Source organism: Schistocerca nitens, chromosome 2, assembly GCF_023898315.1.
Source record: "Schistocerca nitens isolate TAMUIC-IGC-003100 chromosome 2, iqSchNite1.1, whole genome shotgun sequence".
In the NCBI taxonomy this organism is placed as follows: Eukaryota; Metazoa; Arthropoda; class Insecta; order Orthoptera; family Acrididae; genus Schistocerca; species Schistocerca nitens.
In genome coordinates, this window is record NC_064615.1 from 698,402,450 (window position 1) to 698,422,288 (window position 19,839).

General features: G+C 41.6%; 1 protein-coding gene across 2 annotated transcripts in view; it reads left to right on the top strand.

Annotated features, from left to right (window-relative positions):
• LOC126236855 (glycerol-3-phosphate phosphatase-like) overlaps positions 1–19,839 on the top strand; it is an 83,376-nt gene that overhangs the window by 29,108 nt on the left and 34,429 nt on the right. For both annotated transcript variants that reach the window (XM_049946466.1, XM_049946467.1), the window contains exon 4: positions 4,958–5,168. In XM_049946466.1, the coding sequence (XP_049802423.1) occupies positions 4,958–5,168 (211 nt within the window). The remainder of the gene's footprint in view (positions 1–4,957; positions 5,169–19,839) is intronic.

The following is a 19,839-nucleotide window of genomic DNA, read 5'->3' on the forward strand; positions in this document are numbered from 1 at the left end:
TCACTAATCCTGTCCCACCCTAGGGACACTGCCTTATTGTAGGCACTTTCAGTATCAGGCAGGAGGGTTGGCGCACATCAGTGTTAGTGAGGGCTATGCCAGCAGTAGTATAACTACTCATAGGGCCACTGAAGCTGGACAGGCCTCAACAGATGAGCCTGACGAAGAGTGACCCACAACTTAGGGAAGGGAGAGCTGTTTTTTTCCCCAGGGAGCTCTGCCAGAAGTGGGTGGGTCATGACCTCAGGGACCATTGCTAGGTGCAGTGATGGAACATAGTGTGTTTTGGACAATTGATGTCTTGGCTTCACTGCCTGGACTGCGAGGAAGGTATATACCTCTATACATAAAAACTCAACCTCAAAGAGTGCCACATGCTGAAGGATTGGATGGCTGTTAAGGTAAAACATTCATGAGGGTGGCAATCTCTGGGGCACCAGCACCCCGTCCCCCTTCCCCCTGCCAACTGTATAAAGCTCACTCAGGTACACGGGACCCTGCTGAGTCAACATTTATTTCCCTAGCTGCTCACGGAATTCAAAAGGGACAATCTCAACTCAAAATCTATTCCTGACAAGATGGATGTACTGCTAGGTAGTGCCTACACCCACCCAACAAAGAGAGCTCATATGGTCAGACTAGCCAAGAAGAAGTTTCACATTATAGTAACAGGGCACCGGCCTGCCGTAGTACTTTCATCGTCATCAAGAGAGAAGAGGGAAGGGACCTTTGAAAAACTCCTCCTTTTCTTTATTCACGAGATGTTTTAAGGTGTTTTTGGTCCTTAAAAAGTATTAGATCACCATGTAATGGAACATTACTAGTTGAAACAGTCATGCCACACCAAGTGTCCAAGCTTCTAGGATGTAATAAATTAGGTAATTACCCTGTTGTGGCTGAAATGCATGACACACTTAACTTCAGCAAAGGTGTAGTTACCTGCTCTGATATAATCGAGATGGGCCCTGAAGAATAATTGGAGAATGGAGAAACAGGGTGTCACAGGAGTGTAGAACTATTTGAGGCAAGTAAAGGGCACAGTGGAAAAAACTGCAACATTAATGTTAACCTTCAATACTCCAGTATTCTTGCAGTCTATATCCATCTTAAGATTAGACTTTTTGTTCCAACCCCAGTGCAATGCTTAATATGCCAGAATTTGGTCATTCCATTATGGCATGTAATGGTAGAGCTGTATGTGGGAATTGTGGAGGACCATCTCACGAATCAGGTCACATTTGTACTCTTCCTCCAAAATTGATAAACTGCTCTGGTGATCACTCAAAGTGGAGCAGGAAGGGGAGTGTTTATAACAAGGAAAGAAAAATTCAGGAGCCACAAGTTACAAGATGCATTCTCTATGGTGAAGCCAATGAAGCTTTTAAAGCAGTGGAGCCTCCAGTGTTTGTTACTTCACTTGTGTCAACCTTTGAGAAGCCAGTCACAAAAACTGATGTCTCAAGACAAAGACAAACCCAAACCTCAAAATCAAGTACAAATACATGCATTTGTCAATGTACCTGTGAGGTGAAAAGCTACACATGACCTAAAAACCATTTCATCCAAGTGAAATAAAAAGAAAGAGCTCTCAGTTAATTAAAATCAGATTTATATTCCAACAGCATATTGATCCAAAAAGGACGTTATGTATTATGCTATGAGATGAAGAAGCTTGCACAGGATTGAGTAGCATGGAGAGCTGCATCAAACCAGTCTCAGGACTGAAGACCACAGCAGCAGCAGCATGAGACTTAAGATGTTGCTGTGTTCATTTATATTTTTTTTATTACAATTGGCCTATTTTGATGTGATTGCCATTGTCAGGTTATCTGTGGAAATACATAGTTGGATACAATATTTCAGATTTTGAAATAGGTAATTTAACATATTATAGAATCACACTTTGCTATATACATCAGGTGGTGTACATATGGTATCACTGTATTAGTTGCTTGTCACTACTGTAGAAGTTTGCTCCTTTGATGTTGGTGGACCTATAGTAGGTGTTAAACTGTAGCTGGAGCAGTTATTTCTGAATTTTTCTAACTATGCAAGTTTACTTCATAATGACATTAACTTACAGCTACATTGTACATCAAGATCACCTGATGTATGTAGCAAAGTATAATTCTGTAGTACATTAAATTACCTATTTCAAAATCGGAAATATTGTACCTGACTAAGTATTTCCATAGACAACCTGAGGATGGCAATCACACCGAAATAGGCCTATGGTAATAAAAAATTTAATCGAATACAGCAGCATCTTGGTCTCATAGCACAATATATAATGTTCTTATATGACATATACAAATCAGCAGGTCCAGATAAGTACAGAATATTGATCCTGTTATTAGAAATAGCACTCTGATGTATTTCATTTTAATATGATTTTTTTCATGTCTGCGTAATGCCACAGGCAGATTTCTCCCTCAAAGATGATACTCCTCCAACACTAGTTACTAAATAGAAAAGAGGATTCTTGGTTCTGAAAAGAATTCCAAGAAAGTCAAGAAATAAATTACTTTCTCCCACATACATCTTTCAAAATGACCATCGCAATAAAATCTAGAGCCCTGTGGGGGAAATTTGAATGATTCTTCCAGTCCAGGGTGGTATTGTACAATTAGAGTGATGCTCCTTTGTAACTGGGTACTAGACGAAGTTTGAGTATTTGGTGCATGGGAGAACATCTCAGAGGAGTTGGGTTTGTCCACCTGGCTTGGAGGATAGACCCTTCATTTGAACACCTGAGCAAGAAAGAGTGATTCCACACAACTGCAGTTTCACTTTGATATATGCCATATTCAATTTCTTTTTGCAATTTTTTCCAACCCAAACTGTGTGCTCCATCATTAACCCACATGTTGTCTTCCATGCAACCACAATACTGGCTGCTAATGGCAACAGGGGGCAGGAGAGAAGATATCCAATGATGAGAATAGCATGAGGTTACAGAGCATAGTTGAAATGCTTACTCGATGAGTCGCTCATAACAGTACTAGTTTGTTGATTCAAAGCAAGGCAATTGCAAAAACAAACAAAGCAAACATTGTATTATATCTACAACAAAAGTTCCAAAAGTTGACACTTCATCAGAAAGGAACCCAAGGAATTTCTCATGAGAAAGAAGTGACAGATGAAATATTAGCATTTCTGTGAGATGAGTCAGTGGAACATGTGGCGTCCTATATCGTTGACTGTGTGGACAATGTACATGAGGAGTGCAATGATTACAATGTGTGCTTAACAAGTGAAAGCGATATTGAAACAGGAGTCAACCATGTAGTTAATCATCCTTGTTGGACAGGGAGCCATAAATCCACTGAAACATAGTAAAGGACAATTTTTGTCCAAGGAGCAGGTATTAAACATAACTATGTACTTGGAAGATCATCCACAGCATAGTAAAAAAATAGTTATGAACAGATTTCAAATAAGTCTGCAGCAATATGACCAAGTGGTAAATAAGAAAACTTTGGATATTCAAGGCAGGACAAGGCTCACTTGTTACAAAAACTGGTGTTTATCTATTTCAGGGATGCTCGATAGAGTTTACAAGATGTGCATGATAGTGACCTACTATGTGACCTACTATGCCCATCAAATTGTTCATGACATAGATTACAAAGATTTCAAGTGAAGCAGTGGATGGTTACACAACTTCAGACAGTGGTACAGAATTGGAAGATGTAAGATAATGAAATTTCAAACAAAGCTGCAACTCGATGATGCACAGCTGTGGAATCTGCTCAAAAATGTGTAGATGTGATAAAAAAACTTATCCCATCATTCAGTAATGAATTTGTGTTCAACTCCAACCAATCGGGATTTGAAGAGGAGATGCATATGGAAGGAACCCTGAAAATTATAGGTACCAAGAGAGCAGCATCACAATCAACAAACATCAATGCATTGACACATTCATATACAATTATGCCAACTGTTAATATGGATGGTAAACTGGCTGGAGAGTTACTTATTGTGCTGTGAGAAAATTCTTTCTTGTGTGCATGATCTTGCTAGGGCAGTAAGGAATATTTACATCACAGCAAGCAAGAGTGGGAAAATGAGCATAAGAGAACTGCAGCTATGGTATGAGCACAGCTTTTGACCTATACATGGTCAAAATAACTTGCTGTTGCTTGATTCCTGGTTTGTGTGTAAAAATTGTACTCCTTTAGAGCAACTACCTCTCCTGAAAAGTGTGTGGCACTGCAGTTCATACCACCTGGAACCACTGGACAAGTTCAGCCTCTGGATGTTTCTTTTTCCCATGCCTGTAAAATGTATTATAGCACTATCTGCAGCTACACCTTGAGGGACAGCCAATTTCACAATAATCTCCATGAAAGACTGTTTCAGATTTGGTCACATGCCATCACATTCCATCAGTTCTCCTCACCCTGCTACACCAATATGATTCCATATGCGTTCTTTAAGAGTGGACACCTAGCTCAACATTGTACATGGTTTGTTAACTCCTAAGCAGTTCACCTTCAATCTCAGTGGTGTGAACCTTTGTGATCGCTTTGGCACATCATGTTTCATTTGGTTTTCATGGTATAAGTTAACGGTTTGTTTTGAATATTTCTTGAATGTCAACAATATCAGTTCTGTGAAGTGTAATACATGCACCCCATAGACGATTGATCTCTGCATCTCCTGGACACTCATTTTCTGTCACCCTCCTGATGCATATGATGAGTCATTACCAGCTAATGTCATAGTTGTTAACACAACACTTTCAAATGAGCCTTACTGAAAATTGAGCTTGTGACCTCACACTCAAGGGGCTCCTTGTTAGAACAGATATGTAAAATCTTGTTAGTTATATTCTTATTGGAATGAAAATTTCCATCAAATTTTGAACTGCACAAGCACAGTTCGATTTTGATTCTTATGGCCTTTTATTTAATTTCTGTGTTTATTTATTTTTTTTATTTATTGTTTCCAGCCTGATCCAATGGTTGATGATCTGAAAACACTGTTACGTTCAAAAATAAAACTTGATCCTGATGTTGGAGCTGTAATTGTTGCATACGATGATCATATCAGCCTTCCAAAGATTATTAAGGCAGCAACTTATGTAAAAGATCCCAACTGCTTGTATCTGGGCACTAGTGCAGAAGGACGGAAGATAATAAAGGGAGACTTTTCTGTCCCAGGTTTGGCAGTATTTAGTTTCTTAACCTTCTACTTTATTAATTACTATTTTTCTTTAAATAAGATGATTTATTCCTATTAATGTTTTGTGCTGTATATTCAGCTTCTTTGTTATAATTTGTTTACCAAAAGAAAACCAAACACTGTGAATAGAGTTCTGTAACTTTTTGCTTGTATTACAAATACTTCTTCTGTAGTGGTCAATCCAAGGATTGGTTTGCAACAGCTACAACGGCAGCTTGTCTCCATTATGTGCGTCTATCAGCTTTTCTCTTCATTTCTTTATAGGTGTTACATCCCACATCTTTCAAGATTTGATCCACGTGCCTCAGTCGTGGTCTTCCTCTTGGTCTTTTTCCCTCGACATATCCCTCTATGATTGTGTTCAGGAGTCCTTTATGTCTTAATAGATGGCCTGTAAATTGCACTCTTCTTTTAACAATGAAACTCCAGAAGCTTCTCTTCACACCTGCTCTTTCCAGAACCACTTCGTTTGTGACCTTGTCGATACATTTTATTTTGAGCATGCGTCTATAGCATCACATTTCAAAAGAATTTAGCTTCTGGTCTTCCTCTGTCCCAAGAGTCCATGTTTCACACCCATAGCATGCCACACTCCACACATATGATTTCAAAAATCTTTTCCTGATTTCAAGGCTGATGCTCTTAGATGCTAATATGTTTTTCTTCTTGTTAAAAGCAGCCTTTGCTTGAGCTATTCTACTTCTCACTTCTGCCTTGCTCCTTCCATCCCTGGTAATATTACTGCCCAGATAAGTAAATTTATCAACTTGTTCAAGCAGTTCATTGCCTACATGAACTTGGACTTTCACTTGATCTTCTTTGCCGCATGCCATTACTTTTGTTTTTGCTTTATTAATTCTCATATTATATTCTTCACCCATAACTTTATCCATTCTATTCAGTAGGACTACAAGATCTTCTTCACTTTCAGCCAGGACAGCTATATCATTGGCATATCTTATCATATCTATTCGTTGGCCATGAATTACTACACCTGTCAGTGAATTTTCCCTTACTCTTTTCAGCGCCTCTTCAATGTATACGTTAAAGATAACAGGGGATAGTGCGCAACCTTGTCGGACACCTTTCCGTATCTGCACCTCTTCTTGTTTTGTCCGTCCACAGATAACTGCTGTCTCGTTTTTGTACAGGTTCCATATCATTTTTCTATCTTTATGGTCTATTCCTACTTTTTTGAGCACCTCAAACATCTTATCCCATTTAACATTATCAAAGGCTTTCTCTACATCTATGAAAGCTATGTATGTTTTCAGGTTCTTATCTAGTCGTTTCTCTATTATTAATTTTAGAGCAAATATTGCTTCTCTGGTTCCTCTATCTTTCCGGAATCCAAACTGGTCTTCGGAGAGTGTAGCTTTGACTTTTTGTTCTATGCATTTTAGGATAATTGAGGTTAATATTTTAGAGGTGTGTGTAACTAGGCTGAGCGTCCTATAATTTTCACATCTTGTAGCATTTGCCTTCTTTGGAATGGGGATCATAATGTTTTTCTCAAAGTCTGTAGGAATTTTACCCTGCTTGTACATGTTGAAAACAAGATTATACAACTCCTGATTCAGTTTTGCTCCTCCAGATTTCAGAAGTTCGGCTGGGATATTGTCTATACCAGGCGATTTGTTGTTTTTCAATTTTTTCAGAGCTAGTTCAAACTCTTCCTTTAATATAGGTTCACCTATGTTGTGTGCATCTACTTCTGTTTCTTCTTCCATGATGTTTTCAGACAGGTCTGGTCTGCTGTACAGTTTTCCTATATATTGTTTCCATCTTCTTGCAACTTCATCATCGTCATCCAACATATTGCCATTTTCATCCATCACAGCCCTGCACTTGTTTCTTCTGTCTCCAAAGCAATGTCTCACGCATTTATAGGCCTTGTCAATATTTCCCTTGCTCATGATGTCTTCAACTGAAATACAGAGATCATCAAGGTATTTTTCTCTTGTTTGTTTTGCCTCTCTGTTGATTCTGTTTTTCAGACTCTTGTATTTCTCTTGGTCTTCCTTCTTCACAGAATTTTTTAATTTCCTTCTTTCTTCCATCATATTTAGTAGGTCATTAGTGATCCATTCCTTCCTTTTCTCTTTCCTTTCTTTTCCTATTACTTCTTCTGCTGCTTCTAAAATACCAGTTTTTATTTTTTTCCCAGCTGCTTTGGATGTCATTGCAGCCCTGTGTATTTGTTTTCTTGTCTGTTTCTAGTTGATAGTGCTTCAGTGTATTTTCGTTTTTCAGGTTTGTCAAATCCCATTTACATGTACTTCTTTTTTTAATGTTCTTGAATTTTAGTTCAGTCGTCATCATAACAAGTATGTGGTCACTTTCCACATCACAGCCTGGATATGATCTGCTGTCCTTAACTTGGTTTTTAAATCTTTGCTTCACTAATATGAAGTCAATTTGATATCTGTTAATGTCACCAGGCATTTTTCAAGTATATCTTCTTCTTGGATGATGATTAAAGAAGGTATTTGTAATGCAAAGTTTATTTCTTTGGCAGAATTCTACAAGTTTATCCCCTCTTTCATTTCTTAATCCTAATCCAAAATTCCCTGCCACATCCTCTTCTTTACCTTCCCCAACAACGGCATTCATATCTCCCATGATGACAAGGTTTTCAGCTCCTTTAATTCTGCCAATTACTTCTTCAAGGTGGTCATACATCATGTCGATTTCATCATCCTCGTGCCTTGTAGTTGGCGTGTATACTTGGATTATGATTGTGTCTCTTGGTTTAGTTTCCAATCGGACATAAATTATCCTCTCACTGTGTTGAACAAATCCTTTCACTCTTAACCCCATCTCTTTACTGAGGATAATTCCCACTCCTACAATCCCGGGATTGTCTTGTGCTGTTCCAGTGTGTATGATTCTGTAATCCCCTGACCAAAAGTCGCCAGCATTTGGCCATCTCATTTCTGAGACTCCCAGTACATCAATATCCATTTGTTTCATTTCCATTTTCAAGTTTTCCAGTTTACCACATTTAAGAAGTGAATTGACGTTCCATGTTGCTATCCTTCTTACAATAATGCTTTTGGATTTTGGTATCTATTTAGTTGTCCCCGCCCGGAGATCCGAATGGGGGACTATTTTACCTCCGGAGAATTTAACCAAAGAGCTTTCCATCATAAGCTGTTGATACTTGGGATACCTGCCCGGGTCTTTAATGGAGTGGTTTCCCATTGCCTTCTCCATTCTATGCCGTTGGCCACCTTGTGGCTCCCCGCCTTTAGGAGCAGTTTCCCACCCCAAGGGCAAGAGAGTGCCCTTCCTTCTAGCCGCTCATCCACCCTCCTAGAAGGCCGTTGGCAATTGATGAAGGTAATCTCCTTATCCCGGGAGATATTCGGCTCAGTAGAAGTATAGGTTGGAAAATACAAATACTAAATGAATAGAAATGCAGTACTACACTTTTCTTTGATAGCTCAGGAGCAGGAATTTTTTTTCCGGGAAGTTAGAGATTTACATAATTCCAACATTTTGTTGGTATCAGGATCAGCAGCCCAATAGCTTTGTAATTTGTTAATTAAGGTTTCCATCAGAGATCAAATAATGTAGGAGATGAGCTACAACTCTGTCTCACTCCTCCTTCACTTAGAACATGCATGAATCACCATTTAAAAAATCAGTTCACCACAAATAACCATTTAAGATATCATAATTCAGTTTTCAGCCAGGTTAACTGTGTATAAGATCTCACTAAGAAAAAATATAGTCTCGACAATATTGGCATCAGCTTCGCTTTTTCAAACCAAATTGTAGTAATTTCTGTTGCTAGTATTGAAGATCTGAAAGGGAGGAATTCAATGTTGTTCACTCTTCAAAATGCAGATACTGGTTTCAGACTAATTGAAATATTTCAAACTTAGGATTTATCTGTTTTCAACATGGAACCAATTGTTGTCTTGTGGAAATTCATGATTCCATTCCCAAATGTATCACAAGGAACAGGAAACAGTGTTGTACTGCCAAGTGTGAGTATAAAAGGACTACAGATGAAATGGAGCTTCCATTCTGTCTTTGTCGTTCATGTGTGTCGAGTGTGGTTAGTTAAAAAAAAATATATCTTTCATTAACCAAGAGAAATAAGTATGTCACTTCTCTGTAAGGAATGTAACAGTTGAGTTGTATGCACAAAGGTATCCCAACAGATGATGTCCAACAAGACTGACAATTCACCAAATATATAAACAGTTGTTATTCAAAGGGTACTGGAGTAAAGAACAAGAGCACATTGTGTGGAGGGAACAAACTAGATGTTGTTCAGAATTGGCAATTTCTACAAAAACATCTCATTACTGATGAAATTACCTTTATATATCATGGAAAGCAAATGTGAGGAATGTGCATTATTGGGTAGCTGAATAGACACTGACTCAGGCAGGTTTTACATCAGAGGCAGTGGAATGTAAACATTATTCTAGATATGAAACTTCCTGGCAGATTAAAACTGTGTGCCCGACCGAGACTCGAACTCGGGACCTTTGCCTTTCGCGGGCAAGTGCTCTACCACTGAGCTACCGAAGCACGACTCACGACCGGTACTCACAGCTTTACTTCTGCCAGTACCTCGTCTCCTACCTTCCAAACTTTACAGAAGCTCTCCTGCGAAACTTGCAGAACTAGCACTCCTGAAAGAAAGGATATTGCGGAGACATGGCTTAGCCACAGCCTGGGGGATGTTTCCAGAATGAGATTTTCACTCTGCAGCGGAGTGTGCGCTGATATGAAACTTCCTGGCAGATTAAAACTGTGTGCCCGACCGAGACTCGAACTCGGGACCTTTGCCTTTCGCGGGCAAGTGCTCTACCACTGAGCTACCGAAGCACGACTCACGACCGGTACTCACAGCTTTACTTCTGCCAGTACCTCGTCTCCTACCTCCTTGGTAGAGCACTTGCCCGCGAAAGGCAAAGGTCCCGAGTTCGAGTCTCGGTCGGGCACACAGTTTTAATCTGCCAGGAAGTTTCATATCAGCGCACATTCCGCTGCAGAGTGAAAATCTCATTCTGGAAACATCCCCCAGGCTGTGGCTAAGCCATGTCTCCGCAATATCCTTTCTTTCAGGAGTGCTAGTTCTGCAAGTTTCGCAGGAGAGCTTCTGTAAAGTTTGGAAGGTAGGAGACGAGGTACTGGCAGAAGTAAAGCTGTGAGTACCGGTCGTGAGTCGTGCTTCGGTAGCTCAGTGGTAGAGCACTTGCCCGCGAAAGGCAAAGGTCCCGAGTTCGAGTCTCGGTTGGGCACACAGTTTTAATCTGCCAGGAAGTTTCATATCAGCGCACACTCCGCTGCAGAGTGAAAATCTCATTCTGGATTATTCTAGATCATCACATGGTATTGGGTGTACTGCCAGTGGTCTGCATCTCCCCACACAACATTTCGATGTTGTAACTCAGCATCTTCATCACGTGTTTCCTGCGACTGCTCGACAAGCTGATTGTGTCCCATATTTATGCCTGGGCAATGTCTGGTGTTCCGTACACTGTCCTCACCTGCTGCGGCTGTTTCTGGTAGTGCTCTTTATCTCTAGGCATTCCTCTTCCATCGGAGTCTGTTTCTACTATTTTCCCTGGTGGCTGCTGTGCCAAGGCATTTTCTACAATGTCTGAGCCCATGCTGCAAATGTTTCTTATGCTGTTGGCAACTGCTCTGGCTTGCTATCATGCCATTGTCTTTCTCCTGGCCTTGTGGGTTCTGTGGATCCCTACAAGGTGCCCTGTCTGCTGAATCAGGCTGCTATGGGAATTGTGTATTCTGTCCATGGATGCCTCAGCAATCTCTCACGGTGGTGGCTGCCATCTGGAGTTCTGTACTGTGTCTGCTCCTAGGATGTCTGGTGCCTTAGATTTTCGGTGGTTAATGTTGTTCCCTCTCCTATCCTTGAGCACTACAGCTGTCTCCCAAGGAGATAGCTGCTGCGTGGTGCTCCATAAGAGAGACAAACCCTTGTTGTCCGAGGTTTTTTACCAGGGAAGGGAACTATTTTCCATTGTTTCTTTAGTAATACTGAAGCCAGATTCCACACTGTACTGATCTGGTGTCCTGCTTCCTCGTTGATGAGGTTCTCTGTCATCTTGATTTTGATAGATTCAGTAATCACACTATCCCAAAATCTGTGGGTCTGAAACAGGATCCTGATTTTATCATAATGCATTGTATTTTCAAGTTTCAGGCAATGTTCTACTACTGCTGATATAGTGGCCTGTCGTAGCCTGGTATGTCTTTGGTGTTCTTTGCATCGGATTTCAACTGTTCAGATGGTTTGACTGATGTTAGGCATGCCACATTGCAATTTGCATGAAAATGCTATGAGACAGCCATCTGGATGCCCTTTTAATAACTTTGCTTATGTCTTGACCACACTTTTATTTTTCACCGAACTTATGCGTTTCAACTTTCCGTCATTTCCAAAGGCATTGCTACATTGGTTGTATAAAAACGTTAGATACATTGTATCACGTCAACTTTCTCAAGATCGAGACAAGTGCTCAAGAATGTTGACGTGATACAATGTATCTAATGTTTTATATCACTGACATAGAAATGCCTTTGTAAATGATGGAAAGACAAAATGCGTAAGGTTGATGAAAAATAGAAGTGTGGTCAAGACATAAGTAAAGTTCTTAAAAGTACATACCACATTCACAAGGTGTATGGTAGATACCAGTTTTCCTTACCCGCAGATCATCTTCATCCTTTCCAAAGAGTGCCCGGATCTCCTGAGGTGGGCAGAACACACCTCTGATTTTGTGTTTCTTGAGGATACTGCTGATGTTAGCAGATATAGTCCCTGCATACAGTAGAAAGGCCACTCTCCTGGTCTCTTCTTCTTGTTCTTCTCCTGTTATATCACGTCATCTGGTGGGATGTAGTGCTTTGCAGATGTCATTGTTGAGTGGCCATTGTCTGTAAACACTTGCTATAGATTTCCTAACTCTGCTGCCAATCTGCCCGAGTCATACAATGTCTTTGCTTGGTGTATAAGTGTTCTCAGTACCCCATTTACCCCGTTCTTCTGTGCCGGATGATGGCAGTTGTCAACCTGTAGATACAAGTCAGTGCCTGTTTGTTTCCTATACACACTGTGGCCTAATGTGCCATCTGTGTTCCTTTTCACCAGGACATCAAAGAATGGAAGTTGACCATCATTCTATAGTTCCATTATGAACTTAAGGTGGGGGTGTCTTGAGTTCAGGTGGTCAAGGAACACATCCAGTCTTTTCCAACCATGTGCCCAAGTGACAAATGTGTCATCAACATACCTGAACAAACAGGTCGGCTGATAGGCAGTAGTCATAAGTGCCTCATCCTTGAATCTCTCCATAAACAGATTCTCACTACCAGAGATAATGTGCTACCCATCACCACTCCTCCAGTCTGTTCATAAAATTGGCTTCCACATACAAAGTAAGTCAATGTTAAAATGTGTTTGGAAAGGTGTAGCAGAACTCCATTAAATCTCTCACTGTGCTAAAGTGGTACCCTCTTGAACAGAGACACAACATCAAAGGTGACCATGATGTCTGTGTTCTAGGTTTGCAGGTTTTTGAGATGTTGCAATCAAGTCTGAGGAATTACAGATGTGGTGGATGCACTTTCCCACACATGGTGCTAATGTCTTCTTAAAGTGAGTGGCTGTAGGATAGGTGGCTGCACTGATAATGCTTATGATTGTGCAAAGTGGTATATCCTCTTTATGGACCTTGGGTACTCCATATAGTCTGGGTGGTACTGGTGCATTAGCTTTCAGTTGCTTGACAACCTTCTCAGGCCATCCTGTTTCCTTAAGAAGAGCCCTGATTTTCCAGTTCACTGTATTGGTGGGGTCTTTTCTAGTTGATTGTAAGCATGGTCCTCTAAAAGTTGACAGATCTTCTGGTCATAGTTGGTCTTCAGCAATAATACAATAGAGTTCCCCTTGTCTGTCAGTAACATCACTAAGTTTTCATTTTCCCACAAACTCTTGATGGCCATCCTTTCATCTCTTAAGATGTTTGGTTTGGATGGCTTGGCTCTGGTGAGTATCCTGCACGTCTCTCTCTGAGTCTCCTTTGCAACACTTGGTGTTTTGGTAGAGTGTTGACCACCTGCTCCACAAAGCTGATGAAGCTGAAAACCAGTAGGTCTTTAGGAGTGAATGCAAATTTGAGGCCCTTTCTGAGTGCTTTTAAGGTGGCATCGTCCAGTGTGCAACCACTCAGATTTACCACCTTGTGAGTATCATGTGTTTGTTGCACTCTTTTACTCATGCGCTCAAGTTTTGCCAGTTATCAAGCAGTAACATCGTCTTTGATGCATGCAGACAGTGATTATGAGGTACCATCCATCCTGTGCCAGTCCCTTGTTGGTAAGTTGTTTTGCAAGTCCAGATGCAATAAATAGTAGCTCCCTGGGGGTGACATCCAGTCTATGCTGCATATTACAAAATCTTTCCCTTACTAGGTCCATACTGGCACGATGCTTGCTCCTATTAGCTGCCTCAGCTGTTATATGGTGTTTAATTTTGGCAAATACAGGCATCACGTTTACAGCATATGGGAATGCCCTGGTGGGTGCAGGTGTGGACCCAGTAGGGAACGCCTTGGCATGGGTGCAGACAGAAGACAGAACATCTAGGGATAAATAGCACCACCAGAAATAGCTGCAGTGAGTGTGGACAGTGTAGGACACCAGACACCACCCAAGCATAAATATGGGACATGGCCAGCTTGTTGACTAGTTGCAGGAAACACCTAATGAAGATACAAAGTTACAACATTGAAATATTGTGTTGGGAAAATGCAGACCACTGGCAGTACACCTGATTCCACAAGATAACACTGAATTGCCATGAAAGTCTAAGAAATTACATTGCAAGACACTATGTGGAGGAAATGTGCAAGAAGATGAAGCTATTGGACAAGCTATGACAGCACAAATAGACGATGGTGAGCTATCTCAGTTTCTTATTTAGGTGCAGAGGAGGAGACATGGTGCCTGTTTTTGCAAAAATTAAACACCATATAACATCTAAGACAGCTAATAGAATCAAGCAACATGCCAGTACGACTGTGGTAAGGGAAAGGATCTGTGATATACGGCATACACTGAACGTCACATCCAGGGAGCTACAAATGCCTGCATCTTGACTTGGCAAACAACTTGCCACCAGAGGACCGGGACAGGATAGTCAGTATCTCATGGTCGCTGGCCGAGTACATCAACCACTGTGCTAAAGCTCCAAAACTGGCAAAATTTGAGTGCATGACTAAAAGAGTGCAACAAACACACAATCTGAGTGGTTAAAAACTGGATGATGCCTCCATAAAAGTACTCATAACAGACCTCAATTCTGCAGTCACTCCTAGAGACCTACCAGTTTCCAGTTTCATCAGCTCTGTGGAGTAGGTGGTCAGCACTATACCATCAAGTGTTGCAGAAGAGATTCGAAGAGGGATGTGGAGGGTGCTCACCAGAGCCAGGCCATCCAAACCAATATGTCAAGAACCAAGAGGATGGCTCTCAAGAGTTTGTGGGAAGATGAAAAGTTAACGGTGTTACCAGCAGACGGGGTAATGCTACTGTAGTGCTGCTGGAGACTGACTATGGCCACAAGATCTGTCAACTTTTAGAGGACCCTGATTTTAACCAACTAGACAAAGTCCCCACCAATGGAGAGAACAGGAAAACCAGGGCTCTCTTAAGGAAACAGGATGGCCTGAGAAGGTTGCCAAGCAGCTGAAAGCTAAAGCACCAGTATCACTATATGGATTACCCAAGATCTGAAAATAGGATATATTGCTTTGTCCAATTGTAAGCAACATTGGTGCAGCCATCTACCCTACAGCCACACACCTTTAAAAAAATGTTAGCAACATGTGTAGGAAAGTGCATCCACCACATCTGTAACTCCTCAGACTTTGTGGAACACCTCAAAAACCCATGAATCTCAAACAGACACATCATGGTGAGCTTTGGTGTTGTGTCTCTTTTCATGAGGGTACCACTTTAGGACACACTCAATTAAATCAGTGAGAGATTTGCTGGACCTTTTCAAGCACATTTTAACATCTACTTATTTCCTATGTGGAAGTCAATTTTATGAAGACTGGAGGAGTGGTGGTGGATAGCCTCTTATCTCCAGTAGTGGCAAATCTGGAGAGATTCGAATATGAGGCACTTATGACTACTGCCTACCAGCTGACCTATTTCTTCAGGTATGTTGATGACACATTCATCATTTGGGCACATCGTCGGAAAAGACTGGACAAGTTCCTTGACCATCTGAACTCGAGACACCCCAATATAAAGTTCACAATGCAACTAGAGAATGATAGTCAACTTCCATTCCTGGATGCCCTGGTGAAAAGGAAGACAGATGGCACATTAGGCCACAGTGTATATAAGAAACCAACACACACAGACTTATATCTACAGGCTGACAGCTGCCATCAACCAGCACATTAGAATGGGTACTGAGAACACTTGTACACTGAACCAAGACACTGTCCGACTCAGGCAGATCGGCAGCAGAGTTAGAACATCTATAGCAAGTGTTTACAGACAATGGGTACTAAACAGTGACACCACAAAGTGCTACATCCTACCATATGACCTGATATAATGGGAGGAGAACAAGAAGAAGAGACCAAGAGAGTGGCCTTTCTACTGTATGCAGGGCCTATATCTGCTAACATCAGCAGGATCTTGAAGACACACAAAATAAGAAGTGTGTTCTGCCCACCTCAGAAGATCAGGGTGCACCTTGGAATCGTCAAAGATGATCTTGGGTTAAGGAAACCTGGTATCTGCCATATATCTTGTGAATGTGTTGTGTTTTACGTCAGTCAGATCACCCGAACAGTTGAAATTAGACATAAAGAACACCAAAGACATTCCAGGTTATGACAGGCCACTAAATTAGCAGTAGCAGAACATTGCATGAAACTTTAACATGCCATGCATTATGATAAAACCGGGATCCTGGTTCAGAACCCAGATTTTGGGATAGTGTGATTACTGAATCTATCAATCAATGTTAACAACCGGGAAGCAGGATACCAGATCAGTACAGCATGGAATCCAGCTTGAGAATTACTAAAGAAACAATGGCAAAAGTTCCCTTTTCTGGCAATGAACATCAGACAACAAGGGGCATAATTAACATGATCAAATCTCATAGAGAAGTAGGTGGAAATTACCTCCTTGGGAGAGAACTGTAATGCTCACGGACAAGAGAGTGAACAACATCAACACCCAAAACCTCAGGTACCGCACATCCTTTGAGCAGACACATTACAGAACTCCAGATGGTGGCCACCACGATGAAAGATTGCTCCAGCATTCATGAACTGAATATACAATTCCCACAGCAGGTCGATTCGGCAGACAGCACACTTTGTAGGGACTTACCAAACCCATAAGGCCAGGAAAATGACAGGGGCATGATAGAAAGCCTGAGCAGTCACCAACAGCATAATAAATGTTTACAGCATGTTGATAGACCTGGGAATGCACCTGGTAGGCATGGACATTGTAGGGAATGCCTTGGCACAGCTGCTATTGGGGAAAACAGCAAAAATGAGTACAGATGGAGGATGAAACACCTAGAGATAAATAGCACTGCCAGAAATGGCCACAGCAGGTGCAGATAGTGCAGGGAACACCAGACACTGCCCAGCCATAAATATGGAACAGGTTCAGCTTTGTAACCAGTCACAGGAAACACCTGATGAAGAAGCTGAGTTACGACATCGAAATAATGTGTTGGGAAGACGCAGACCACCAACAGTACACTCAATTCCACAACATGATACCAAACTGCTGGGAAAGTCTAAAAAAATACATTATTCAAGATGATTGTATAGTATATGATTGGTTATTCCTTCATTGAATAAACTTTAATGAGTAAAAGACACCCACAGATTCTTACTTAAGTGCTGTCAGTTCCCTTAGAGGAAGTACCACTTTAAATAGTGAGATGTTTGTGGTATCAGCACAATGGGTGTCCAATTCACTACTCACATATGGCTAGGAACATGCTCACACAGCTTTTTCCTGGTGGCTGGATAGGATGTGAATCCATTATCAGTTGGTGTGCACAGTCCTCTGATTTAACAGCATTGGACATTTTAATCAAGGGTAAACTCTAAGACGAAGACTGCCAAGGAGGATTTAAAACATCACTTTGTTGCTGCATGTACAATGATATAAAAGGAATCTTTTTGGCCTTTCCAGAAGTCCTCACACCAGGAAATGCAAATGTGTATTTTAGTGTAGATGATGGACATTTTGAACAGTTGGTGACAAACAGAATTTTAAGGTAAGTGGCTCCCTTTTTGTTCCTGTTGCTGAAGCAATTTTTTTTGGGAAGCAATTATTTTAAAATCTTTATACATCAGTTTCCTGTTCTACAAATCCATTAAGTTTTTTATGTACACCTTTCTTTCAAGACTCTGGCAGAAACAAAAGCGTGACTTTCACCATAGTTAACTGGTAAATCATTCTTAGATGTCACACCCTTTTCCTTCCAGTTGGATGTTGGTACAGCCACATGTAGTCAAATGTTATGAACTGTAGTGACTGCCTGATAGAAGGCTTCTGCCAATTGTCTGACTCCTCCATCTAAGGCTCTGTCGTAGTTCTCATCCCAGAAGTCCAACTTAACCTCCAATCCCTACTGGAACCCTTAGCCCACCCCAGAATATCTCCCCTAAATCCATCTCCTTCCTCACCCAAATAATACCCCATGCCACACACATTCTACATGCCAACCAAAATTCACAAACCCAACAAATCTGGACAACCCATTGTAGCTGGCCATTGTGCTGCCACTGAAAGAATTTCCACTCTTGTCAACCAACAGTTCCAACCCATTGCCTGTAGCCTAACCTCACACATCAAAGGTACTAATGACTTCTTTCACTGCACTCTACTATTCCCACCCCTTTACCATCTGTATCCCTGCTCATCATTGTTGATGTGTTCTCCGTATATAGCAGCATTCCCCATGCCCATGGCCTTGCAGTTATCAAATCCGACCTCTCTTGACTCAAATCCCACTACCTCATTCCTCATACACCTTACCAACTTTGTACTCAAACACAATGACTTCTCCTTTGAGGGGAAGGTATATAAACAAATCTATGAGACAGCCAAGCACATCCGCATAGCACCCTCCTGTGCCCACTGTTTATTGGTCACCTAGAGGAAACCTACCTGGCCTCCCAAAACCCCAAAACCCCTTGTCTGGTAAAAGCCCACTGATGACATCATTATGATCTGACTAAAGGCCAAGACACCCTATCCTCATTCCACCACAACCTCAACACCTCTCCCATACATTTCACCTCATCCTCCTCAGCCCAACAAATCACCTTCTCCATCCACACCTCTGTCGATATTGAAACCCATTAACTGCCAACAGCACCTGCATTTGACAGGTGTCGCCTCTTCCACTCTAAAATAAATAAATAAATAAACAAGTAAATAAATAAATGCTCCAATACAGCCTGGCCACCCATGGATGGCATATCTGCAGTGATGAGAATTGCATTGCCAACTACGCTGAAAGGCATGAGAGCCTACACAGACAGGCACTGAGCCCCAAACTTAGCCCACAAACACCCCTAATCCTTCCATCACCACCATAGAATTGCCTACAAAGAATCACTCCTTTTCATCACTCAGTATCACCCTGGACTGGAGTAGCTGAAACATATCCCTTGCCAGATCTTTGTTTATCTATCATCATGCCTGGAAATGAGGAAAGCCCCTCCTAAATTGGTATCCCATCACCTAGTCAACCTACATAACATCTTGGTCCATCCCTATCCCCCTCTCACTCCCAGCCACTTGCATCAGGGTTCATAGGCCTATGGAAGACCCAGGTGCAAGACCAGCCCAGTTTACCCATCCAACACTTCCTAGTCCAGTCCTGTCACAGGCTTATCCTATCCCATTAGTGGCGGGGCACATGTGAAAGCACTCTTGTCGTGTACCAACTCTGCTGCAATTACTGCACAACATTTTGTATTGTCATGAAAACCAAGCAGCTGTCCACCAGAATGCCACTGCCAAACTGTGGCTGAGAACAAAGTTGACTACCCAGTTGCACAACATGCTACTGAGCACAGCACACTAAAATTCCATGGCTGCTTCATGAGCATGCCATCTGGATCCTTCCCTGCAGCATCAATTTTTGCGAACTACATAGATGGAAGTTAACCTCCCATGAGCCTCCTGGTTTCGCTCTCTGCTAATTTACTGTTCTCACACCCTCTGCCCAACATTTTCTGTCCTTTCATCCCTCCTAAAATCCAAGCCTCCATGTCACCTTAATAATGTGCCACACTTCACCAGCTCCACTATCCATTTACCACATGCCTAGCCCCTGCACTTGCCACCGCTACCTCCTGCATTACCAGCCAGCACATCTGCTGCCTTCCGCTGACCCATTAGCAGCCCATTCCCACCTCTTTCTTCCTGTAGCCATAGTACATGACCCTAGCCCACCTGCCAAACTGCAATCCCAACATTAACCTAGCCAGTAACATTTTAGCGAGTATAGGTGCATATTCTCAGGCTGACTGTACCTCCTGTCAACAACAAATACAATATGGCTGTACAGTTTATAGTCAGTTTGATAGA